This window comes from Pleurodeles waltl, chromosome 12 (assembly GCF_031143425.1).
Source record: "Pleurodeles waltl isolate 20211129_DDA chromosome 12, aPleWal1.hap1.20221129, whole genome shotgun sequence".
In the NCBI taxonomy this organism is placed as follows: Eukaryota; Metazoa; Chordata; class Amphibia; order Caudata; family Salamandridae; genus Pleurodeles; species Pleurodeles waltl.
In genome coordinates this window covers 688,259,549-688,271,508 of record NC_090451.1, presented here as the reverse complement: position 1 = coordinate 688,271,508, position 11,960 = coordinate 688,259,549, and the positions used below count along the sequence as shown (strand labels likewise).

Sequence of the window (11,960 nt, the reverse complement as noted above, 5' to 3'; positions counted from 1 at the left end):
CCATCCATGTGGTCTCATCGGGTGTGACCTGTAAAGTGTCTGTCCCTTTGGTGTCACATTGAGTGTGGTTTCTACAGTGTCATTGCATGAGGTCTCACATTGAACGTGGCTTGTATAGTGTCATTACATGTGAACTCACATTGAGCACAGCTCGAAAATTGGTTTTACCTGTGGTTTTGCACTGAGTGTAGCTCGAACAGTGTCTTTACATATAGTCTCACATTATGTGTCACTTGTACAGTGTCTTTACTTGTGGTTTCACATTGAGTGTGAATTATACAGTGTCTCTAAATCTGACCTCACAGTGAGTGTGGCTTGTGCAGAGTCTAACAATGAGTGAGGTTTGAACTGTGCCAAAACCTGTGGTCTCACACTGAGAAAGGCTATGAGGTGCCTTTACCAGTGGTCTCACTTTGAGTGTGACTCATATAGTGTTCTTACTGGTAGCCTCTCAAGGAATGAGGCTTGTAAAGTGGCTTCACATATGGTCTCACATTAAGTGTGGCTCATACAGTGTCTTTGCTTGCATACAATGAGGGCACAGCACCTCTCCTTGTGATCTGAACTAGGTGGTAGCTATGGGACAGTGCTCAGCCCTGATGCGTAGCACTGGGTGGCACCAGTGTATTACATTTTCTTAGCATCTGATATTTTGTGGCACTCACTTGGTATGGTTTTTCCCCAGTGTGGATCCGGATGTGGCTCTTGAGAGTCTGCAGGTGACGGAAACGCGTGCCGCAGGTTTCGCACGGGTACGGCTTCTCACCCGTGTGGATCAGGGCATGGGCTCGGAGGTGGGCCACCTGTGGCGGGCAAGAAAGAGATGGGGCAAAGAGAAAGCATGAGACAGGTATTTGGGAAGGTGGCTGAGCTTGGACAGCTCACATCACACATGCAGCAATACATTTTAGTGTTTCTCTGGTTCTCCATCCTCTAGATTCATGGTGACTTCCTGCTCTAGGTTTTCCAAAAAATGCATCATCTCGACCTGTGTGTACATGTCAAGTCAGTTCTCTGGGTAGTCTTTTGAACAAGTATCGCTTCATGCCTCTGGTACCCCAGGACCGCCAGTGACTGTGCACTCAATGAACTACCAATTCTTTCTTTTTGAAGCCTTGACTTTCAAAGAGTAGTGAGGTCAAAAACTCAAGGTTTACTAGGAAAGGATCATATGGGTTCAGAGACTCAGATGAAGGTATCCTGTAAATAACACACAATAATAGTACCCGTGATACTGGTTACTAATGAAAAATATTAATATAACTTACTATCAGGTTCCATATCAGAGTAATAAATGTGCTTCCAGCCAAATAATCTGACTTCGGTCATGAAGCTATTTTCTACAGTGTGCGCCTACTCGTGGATGCACAGTAGCATCGGTGCGCAGGCTAGGAAAAGCCTCTCTCACTCAAGCAGTCCAGATGCCTTTGTTGTGCTCAGTCTCTTGTGGGCGTGGGTGCCACCTTTCTTGTACATTTGGGGTGACCTAGTGGGTCAGCCCTTCCCACCTAGAGATTCTAGAGCTCTTCCATGCCTTCCTCTCACCTCATAGTGAAGGATGCAGACACTGTTGGATCCCTCTTGGAAAGGAGAGTTTGGAAAAGGCAAAGAGAGATGATCTTACTTCACTTTTGGTGCGACTTGCATTTCAACACAGTAGCTGCACTCCATCCATCAGCAGGCTCCCTGCTTTCAGACAGCAGAACCTGATGGTAGTGCTTACATCATCTAGGCTTTGCAATAGCTTGAGGTGAGTTTGAGCTCATTCGCAGGCTGTATACTCCTCAAATCCAAGTACCTGACAGTTTTCCTTCTTCAGTTTTTCATTGTGACCCTGGCTCTTAAAATACAGCAGCCACAGAACACTGCCTCTGTTCCAATCTTCTCCTATTTGCTGGTGCACAAATCTTTGCTGAAGTCTAACGATGGACTGTTTCTCTGTCGCAGCATAGATTCTGAATGTATGACATTTAGCATCAGTCCAACCACATGCTTGAAGTCTGGGCCACCCTTTAAAATTTGGAGTGAAGCAACCAAATCGATGGACATCCTTCTAGGAGCACAGTCCAGTTCAGTGGAAACCAATATCCCATAGTGCTTACAGTGTCCACAATGCTTAAACTGTTTCTTACTCATGGGCGTAGTAGATCTTACATAAAGGCCGTGTTTATCTCTTTCAGAAAATGGATCTACCAAGCAGAAGCTTGTGGCTGGATGCCAACTCTTTTCCAGAGCTGGACAGAGGATGCAGCGGGAGAGCTGAATAAAGAATGGGACAGGAGAGCTGAAAATAGGGTGCAAGAGGAGAGCTGAACACAGGTTGTGGAATGAGCAGATATCACATGGTTTTCTTGAGGTGAGAGAAAAAGTCATGCACCAGGTCACCTCCTTTGTGTAGCTGTAGCTTCGAGAAGGCCAGAGGCAAACCTGCATGGAGTTTTCCAAACAAGTCGAGTGAATATAGAGAGTGATTTTTGGTGCATGAAAGAGGGTGTCAATTTAAACCCATTACGCTGTAATCCATATCATTCTTCTCGACTTCCCAATGCCACGATATATTGTTACCCTACTCTAAGGCTATCTCATCCTATACATTCTTCATTTGGTAGCCTGTCTGCACTCATCCCTAAAAGCTGCCAGTGCAGATGGAAAGTGGTGAGGGACGTTCTAGCCAACATCCCCTATTAGACACCATGGACATTCAATGGCTGGGAGTGAGACAGAAGGACTTAGAAGTGCTGGTCTTGGAATTCAGAGATCTGGGCTCTAATATCAGACTCAACACGTGTCCAAAAAGAACATGTTTTTCTTGGCAAATCACTTATTTTTCCTATGCCTGTAAATATGTGCAATTTGAAAATGTTGTTACTTGCTGCTTAGCACCCATCTCTCCAGCATATTCTGGTTTCTGTTATCTAGGGCCACATGTACGTACCTTTTTTCTCGTCGCAAAGGGCCTGATTCGCAGAATTGGGCCGTTTGCAGTGAGAAAAATGCTTTTGGGTATGTACAGACCCATTTTTGCGATTCGGTAATCTATTTACCGAATCGCAAAAAGGGTTTGCGGGTCGCAATTAGGAATGGGCATTCCCTTCCTAATTGCGAGTCGCAGCACGATGTATGATTGTTTTGAGACCGCAAATGCGGTCACAAAACAATCGCAGTAAGCACAAGTCTCAAATTGGTGCTACCCCATTCGCAAACGGGAAGGGATCCCCATGGGACCCCTTCCCTTTTGTGAATGCATGGCAAAACATTTTTTCAGAGCAGGCAGTGGGTAACTTTTCATTTTTGTTTTCGAAATGCATGCCGTTTTCCTTTAAGGAAAACGGTCAGCATTTAAAAAAAAAAATCAGCTTTATTTAAAAGCAGTCACAGACATGGTGGTCTACTGACCCCAGCAGGCTACCCTCTCTGTGAGTGCTGCCATTCCCAAGGGGCTCGCATATTGCAACCTACCTCATGAATATTCATGAGGTAGTTCATTTGCGACCCCATTGTGAATCGCAAACAGTGTCATTGACACTGTCGTACATCTGCGAGTCGCAAAACCTGATCTTCATACATGTGTCCCCTGGTCTCTAAACAAGACCCTACACACTAGTCACTTTGCACACAGCATCTTATGTTTCAAACATTTTTTGCAGCAAAAAGTATTTCTCGGCTGATACATCAAATACTTGAAAAAGATCCCTCATAGATGCCAGTGACTGAGAACCTCTTGCCAGTCTTCTTCCAGTTCCCCCCGGCACCACACGCACCTGCACGAAGCGGGAACCACAGGTCTCGCATTTATAGGGCTTCTCGCCAGAGTGGATCCGGCTGTGCGTCTTGAGGTTGGCGGGGCGGTTGAACTGTGCACCACAAACGCTGCAGCGATATGGCTTCTCTCCTGAGCAGGAAATAGACAGAGAATGGTATGCAGAAGTTGTTGCTTGCTTGCAATGCAGTTAAGGCAAGTGATTTTTAATCCCTCCTTCCTCACTTGAGCCACACTGTGTATCCTGAGGTGCAGGGCAGCACTATACATAGCAGGGATAGAGGGCATGCAGGAATGCATACATAAGAAGATGGCAGCCAGTGGGGAGGGCAATCAGTCCTTGGGAGGCAGGCATACAGAGAAGTGGTGGATTTTGGCATTTTTTCTGTAGTGGTGTATGAAGCTGCCCTTCCAGTCTCGCTGCACATGCGGAGAAGGCCCTGGTTCTGTGTGTGTTCATTATTAGGTCTTTCAGACAAGAAAGCAACTCTGTGTGGTGTGTGAGATGCTGATGCTGCATGCCAAGTGATCCGGTGTATTCCTAAGGAAGACCTTTTTGGTCATCAGTGCTGATGGAGGAAGCCAGGACAGATATTTCAGGGAGGAGCACAGTGTTTGAATTTTCCTTTCTTGGTAATAGCATGGGCTATTTGTGCAGTTTAGGGTGGAGTCTAGGAAGCTAGTATACAGTGAGTTGCACTGGCTGATGTATTAAAGTAGTACGGTCTGGACTATGGGGCGGAAGTGGTTTCATAGGTCGTGTGGTTAATTTTTTTACATGCGAACTGGAGCTCTTTACCTTTAAAACCTGCTACTTGAGCAAATCCCTGAGGGTGCATGAGCTTACATGAGAAAGCCTCCATCCTTCCTTTTCTTCTACCTCAGCCTGCATTCACCTCAGTGCATGATTTACTCCTGGGTGCCTTTTTTTACCATTGCTTTCATTTTCCCAAATTCCAGCATGTCCTGCGGCTTCTACTTAGCTGATGCTGATAGCTCATATGGATTGACTAATCTTGGGCGTGCACTTGCAGATGCACATTTATCTGCATTCTTGTTCACCTTCGTAGTAGTTTTCTTGCATACACGTTTATGGAGTGCTTATTACCCCCTCACTTTTACCAATTCAACTGACCGAGCAGTCACTTTATCTAGGGCTTCCGTCACTGCGCTCACATACCCATCACAGAGATGTCCCAAGTTCATGTGCATTCAACTCAATGTCTTCTTCAGACAACATAGGCTTACTTCGGAATGCTATTACATGAGTGCATGTTCATCTCATGTCGCGTATCCTGAATTTAGCATCATACTTAGCCTAGTGTTGGCTGCAAGCTCAAATTTAATCCAAGCCTGGATGCTCAAATTTAATCCAAGCCCAGAATCTTAAATTTAATCCAAGCCTGGAAGTTCAAATTTAATCCAAGCCTGGAAGTTCAAATGTAATGCAAGCCTGGAAGTTTAAATTTATTACAAGCCTGGAAGCTTAAATTTACTCCAAGCTTAGAAGTTCAAATTTAATCCAAGCAAGGAAATTCAAATTGAATACAAGCCTGGAAGCTTAAATTTATTTCAAGCATGGACGTTCAAATTCAATCCAAGCCTGGAAGCTCAAGTTTAATCCAAGCCTGGGGTGTGCTCATGCCTTACATAGACCTTGATGTTCCCTTCATCCTGCACTCAAGCCTCACAGACACCTCGATCATCATCTCAGCACATACGTAACCAATGCATGGGCACTGATGTCATTGCACGCTCACAGCCAACTGAAGGCTGGACATGAATGGTCATCTTACTGCTCACACAGGGCCAACACTAGCCTAAATTTGATGTTGATCTTATTGCACACTCTTGTCTAGAAAAGATCTGGATGTTCACCTTTTTGCACGTGCATGTGTAGGTCTGCTGCAAGCATGGATGTGCACCGTCTAATATATTATGCCCATATGCCCCACCTAAATTTGGATGTTTATCTCATCGTGCACACAGGTCTAGCATGAGGTGGGATGTTTATCTTATCACATGCTTATGAGCAACACAAGCCAAGGTGTTCATTTGAACACACTCACATCATGCCTGATTTAAGCATGCATGGCCCATGGTTGCGCTTACCAGAGTGGGCAGCCCGGTGGCTAGCCAGGTTCCCCTTGTAGCGGAAGGCCGCCACGCACGAGCTGCACTTGTACGGCTTCTCATCATTGTGGATAAGAAGGAAGTGACGTTGCAGCTGTTCCTCTTCTTGAAAGTGCAGGTCACACGCTCCACAAGCCAGGGCGCTATTTTCTAGAGGAGGCGTAAAATACAACAATCAGACAAAGGTAAATCCCATATGTGACCACATGAACCTGAAGTCTGCCAGCACCAGAGACGGGCTGACCTACAAGGAATCTGTGGCAGGGTCGGTGAAGTGAGTCCCATGTCATGACTGGGGCTTTCAGCCATTATCTACTTTCCCTACAGGCCAGCCTTCTGAGTACCCTGCCGGCCTGAGCTCGACAGTTGTTTTTTTTACATGATAGGCCTCTCTAGTGTCACACGTTCATTGTCAGAAACCCTTCTTCTGACTCAGAATGTTAGAAAAGTCCCAAAATGTTGCCGTTTTCCCCTAAGTAGCATATCCAAGGGAACAGTAAGCTCAGGAGCGGGTTTCCAATCGGAAGTAAAATTCCTCACAAAAAACTCTGGGCCTCATGTAGGAGGTTTTGGCACAGGGCAGGACCACAAGGATTCCTGCTGTGCTGCCCTGCCTCAAAAAGGGCAGGAATGCGCCATAACTATGGGACATGGCACATTCCTGTCATTTTCCCTTGTGCTGGTGCACTGTGGGCTGTCACGCCCCAACGCAGGCAGGGATGATTGTTTTTGTGCAGGAAGGGACACTTTACTGCCCAAAAACAGTAACAAGAGGTGTTTTTCTCTTTGTATATGTGCTTCATAATGCAACACACAGAAAAAGGAAAATCTAGAAGAAATAAAGGTATTCCCCCTCAGCACGCTTCCCCTATGCCTCCCCTGGGGAGGCGTAGGCTTTTGACGCATTCTCAGGTTTACGAAATCTCGTGAATCTGGGAATGTGTCAAGTGCCTTGGGTGTTACGTGGGAACACCCACCAAACCGCCCATGGCACGCCTCCCTATCGCAGGGTGAGGCCACCCACCCACTTTGTGCTGCGTCGCCTCAGTCCATATCTACAAGGCCATGAAAAGTCATGCAGGGTGGCTTTACACAGCCTTGTAGATGAGGCCCTGCAGTGTGCGCCACCAGACCGTCACTAAAACGTGACGTTCCGGCATTGCAGAGAGGCTTGCGAATGAGCCACTAAGAATTAAAACCAATCGTCATCCTTCTGGAAAGATCCAGGGAGGGGCAGAAATAGCATCTAAGGCCCTCACTTCTCTGGAAATCTGAACCAATGTTAAAGATTGGCTCTAGGTGCAAAATTTAGCAATAAATGAAGAAATACATGTTTGTCCTAGTGCTCCTGCCTATAGATATCACAGTCAAAGCTTCCCAACACAGTAGTGTCCATTTCACTTGTGAAGCTGACAAAGCTTGTTTGAACTTATATAACCTCGACTAAGAGCTTTCTATGCAGCTTCAAACTTTAAACCAAGCTTGTTCTTCTGAATATACTAAGTTATTTTATTTCTTCAGACCAAGACCCTATCTCCATGTAACCCTTTTTTGTTAACTTGTTGTAACATAAAGCGACCTCATGCCAACTGGTCCAGATGCACTATACAAATAGACACACAAATAAATAACTGATGAAGAGAAACCTAGAAAATAGGAGTCAGAAGGGAAAGAGAAACAATGGGGACTATTCACTGAAACATTTGAGGCCAAAGATGAATTTTATATGAGCAAAAACTGAAATTCATAAATGTAAACTGTCAAAGCTGATTCCCAGAATCGGAGCAGGTGCAGTTTAAGCATTTACCTGCATTAATGAATTTGGAAAGTCTGTCACTATTGCAAGATAGCTGCATCCATAAATTCGAGGCTAGGGGCAGGATTGTGGGAATATTTGGGACGGCTAATCTTCACAAGTAGGTGTAGCCTGTGCGTGTGTACCAATATTTTCAAACATTGGGTGAGCTCAGGACTCTATAAACACTTCGGCGGCATTTTTACCCTTTCACTGGGGGTGGCTCTGGTACCAGAGGCATGAGGCGTTGCCATTGAGCTATAGTTCTTTGCTTGAGTTGAGGTGTTTTTAAGAGCGGGAAGGCTAAAGTAACATATGGATCGCAAGTCAGGAGTGTACTTCCCACTTTGAGTGTGTCTGCAGGTATGAAGGTTGAAGCAGGCAACTCAAAAGAGTGATATGACTTAAAGGTTTTTGGAGAAGGATGATCAACATTGGTGATTGGATGGATAGATGGATGGATAGACAGATGGATGGATGGACGGTTAGGTGGACGGATGGAGTTTAGTGGCGATTAATGGTTTGCTCGATTAATGTACAGCTTGATGGATTCATAGCGGATGGATTTATTCAATGAATGCATGGATTGCTGATGGGATGGAAGGACAGAATGGCAGATGGATGGTGTGGATGAACAGCTAGACCAGTGAATAGTGTACTTGATGATTGCATGAAATGATCACTAGATGAGACGATGGATGGATTGCAGGTACTCTGTTACATTATCTCCTCTCACCCGGCCTGCACTTCAGCCGGTCAGGTAGGTACTCAGATTGTTCTTCTCCGGCATGAGAGTACAGTGCATGGTGCCGCAGCTGGGCCGATCCTTGGAACCACTGGCCACAGACAAAGCACTGAGAAGGACTGGTGAGAAATCTGGAAGGGAGAAAGGAAGAGGTGAGAATCTGGGAAGATGTGGGCGGGGAAGAGTACAGCAGTGTACAAAGAGATTGATGCATTCAGCAACATTGATAACTTCAAGGGCAGCTGCCTGACAATACTAGAGAGTGGTTTTGACATTAGGCCAGCTGTCTGTTGTTATACACAGCAGAGAGAAAACCAACAACCATCTTTTCACTGTGGAATAACCCAAAACCAAAACCTACAAACAGGCCTGTAGCAATTAGAGAAAGAAAAAAAGAGTGCAAACATAAACAAATAAAAGTCAGAAGTCAACAAACAGGTCAACAAGAGCTTACTCACTGGATGTGTTTCCAGGGAAATAGAAGCCCAAGACCAACGGGGAGGGCAGCCGCCTTGACTAAAATGTATCTGACTTCAAAATGATCTAAAGTTAATGCCATCAAGTGGCCAGCAGCACCTCTTACTCAAAGGATGTGATCCTTGAAAAACCCCACCAATCCAGACATACAGATAACCATGCACCTCTGTACCAGAGAAAGGTGTGAACTCACCCACACTGGTAACCATGCTGGTCATTCACTTCCTCTTCCTTACGGGAGTCTCGCGACTTTAATTTCACTGCTTCTTGATCTTCCGGTGGGAACGGATGGGAGGAGGACGTCTTCTCTGTCCCAAGGCTGTGTTCCGCCTCCTCTTCCTCCTGCTTCAGGGAGTTCAGCACGATGAACTTGTATTTCTTCCAGTTACAGGCCTTGGGATCCAGGTTGTGGGAGCCTGAATGGCATCTGGCGGTGCTTGATTCCGTTGGTGAGTTGGGATGGCCATCTGACCGCATAGGGCTGTTGGGTGTAAGGACGGATGGTTTTGCACTGGTGGGGTCCACATCTTTATCCTTGGAGCCCTCGTCAGCCCTCGACGGGCCCCCCCTCACCGCCAGGTTCTGACTGTTTTTTCCCAGCAGTTGATTGCCATTAACTGTGAGCTGAGCATGGTCACCTAACCCAGCCCCCTCCTGGAGGTGCGTGGGTTTCTCCTCAGCACTGCTGAGAAGACCTGAAATCTTCTGGAAAGGGCCCGGGGGATGTTTAATGGCAGCCCACCCCTTCTGGCTCTGCGTCCAGGACTCTGGACACCGTACCACTGATCCTCTCTGGCAGCTGCCAGCAGCTGGGGACTCGGTGAGCGGAGAAGGGGTGGCCCCTTCCGGGGTTGGGGCCGGGACCTCCTGGACCCTTTGGGGATGCAGGTATGCACACTCAGGTTCCTGCAGAGGGGCAGGGCAGACTAAGAAGGTGGTCTTGTCAGGGTTATGTTGATAGGTGGTGTGGTTGTACCTGCAATAGAGATGGAACAACCTTGGTGTTAGCGAGGCAGCAGAACTTGAAGCAGAGTCCACATGGTGAGACCTCAGAATCCATGGACAATAGTTTGGCAACTGAAAACACAGTTGTATAAGATGCAAAGGAGTATCCAGAAAGTTAAGTTACCTCCACTTTGAATCAAACCTGTGATGGCAGCAAGCAAGTGAAACAAGTAAGCCCATCCCTTCCTAGAAGAGATCCCTTGTCTCTTCCATCCAAGCATCTATCCATTCATCCTTTCACCCATTGATATCCTCTATTTCACCTTTACATTCTGTCATAAATGAATTATTTCATCCACCATTCAATCCATCCATCCTGTTGTTCTGCCATCCATCCTTATATCCATTCATCCATCCTGGCATCCATCCAGCCATCATACATTCATCCTCTCTGACGTCCACTCATCCATCCATTGTCCACCAACTCACCTATCCATTCACTTACATCCTGTCACTTGCCTTTTTACCTACTCACCCATCCATCTATTCCTTTACTTTGCATCCTTTCACCTGCCCATCTACCTATCCATTCATTCACTCATCCATTCACATTTTCCCCTTTTCTATTTACCCATGTTTTGTTCTTCCTTACTCCTCTGCTTACTCTCGCTGTATTCCTATAAAACAGTATTTATCAGCTTATCTCTGCCCAGTTTCAGACAGAAGACGCCCACAAAGAACCCCACCCCCGCTGAAGCTGCTAAAGCAGGGGGTTCGCGCCCCTAAGATCTGAATGCCATAGACACCAGCTTAACCCTGCTTATTTTTTCCCCAATCTGTGGGTTTATCTTGGTGTAGATACTTCTGCTTGTAACTGTTTTGGCAGTCGTTTACACCCTTTTGATGAAGCCCAAGTACACTGAGGTATGAGCTACAAGAGTTGCTTAACTTGTTAAAAACACAAACAGTGCAGGGATGCAAGTTTTTTTTTGGGGAAGCCCACATCTGGTGCTGCCTAATGCCAGGGTTGCAGAATGCCGAGGCTGCTTAGCCATGATTTTACCTCATGCAACTTTCCTCCACTATTCTGTGCTTTTTGCTTATTTATCTCTTGCGGGTTCCTATCACTCCTTTCACCCTTTATCACTGTTTTCCTGTCTCACATTCTTCTGTCTTTCTCCCTTTTCTTCCCTTTTAACTTGTTCTGTGTCAAAGTCTGATGTTGAAAAGTAGCTCAAGGGATGCTTGTCGATGAAAGGCCGGTCTTCGGTGGGGAATATGGTGAAGAAGCAACGAGCTAACCTGGATGAATGTTTCACTACAGGGAGCCATCTTCACCTCTATGTCCAAGAGGGTAATCAGCTTTAAAGTCTAGGGATTCACAATTCTCTCCAGAAGCAAGGGATTACTTTGCATGCTTGACACGACTGAATAAAATGAATGTGCTTTGGCCTCCTTGACTTTGTGAATAGCACCGCGTTAAGTAGGGATTCACAGCCTGAGAAAGATACAGACCTACACAGCATATTAGTTTGGCCGAAACATGTTGGCAATGCATGGAAGTAGAAGATACTAATCCCCGGATACAACTACCTCAGTCTTTCAACCTTGTTGGAGGAGTCCCAAAATAATAATTATTGGCTCATTCCTCTTGGCTATTTTAACCTAGAACTGCTCCTTCATGAAAGTTTGAGCCCGCCCTCAATGCACATCACCAGGTTGTGATAAAGCATGCCACACTAGTGGGTGAGGGTCTCAGAAAAAAAAAAGGACATTTCATTCCCCTCTTGGTGCACAAAACCCAAAATTTAGGGCAGTTGTATTGGGTCCAGTACAGTTTATAATGGGATAATGCCATAATATTGTTGTCAGAAAATGCCCAACATAAATAGTGTGCCCTAAATATCATCCACAAACATATCACTCAAGTGGAGTTAATAAAGAAAATCACACCTGATGGGGCAATATGTTTGTAAATGACTTTAAGGAGATGATATTTCTGTCAGGCGATATTACTGTATAAAATGTGTGAACTGAAAGGAAAGCTTCTCTCCTCGCCCAAGAGAAACACAAGGCAGCTCCTAGTCTCACTAGGCTGGGCTTCA

At 45.8% G+C, this 11,960-nt stretch overlaps 1 protein-coding gene across 6 annotated transcripts in view; it reads right to left on the bottom strand.

The window, feature by feature from the left end:
* BCL6B (BCL6B transcription repressor) overlaps positions 1-11,960 on the bottom strand; it is a 53,605-nt gene that overhangs the window by 2,488 nt on the left and 39,157 nt on the right. For 5 of the 6 annotated variants that reach the window (XM_069218750.1, XM_069218748.1, XM_069218753.1 and 2 more), the window contains 5 exons: positions 9,104-9,886; positions 8,425-8,564; positions 5,873-6,043; positions 3,762-3,892; positions 666-803 (listed from right to left, as the gene is read on the bottom strand). In XM_069218750.1, the coding sequence (XP_069074851.1) occupies positions 666-803; positions 3,762-3,892; positions 5,873-6,043; positions 8,425-8,564; positions 9,104-9,886 (1,363 nt within the window). The remainder of the gene's footprint in view (positions 1-665; positions 804-3,761; positions 3,893-5,872; positions 6,044-8,424; positions 8,565-9,103; positions 9,887-11,960) is intronic. The other variant, XM_069218752.1, reaches the window with a different exon arrangement.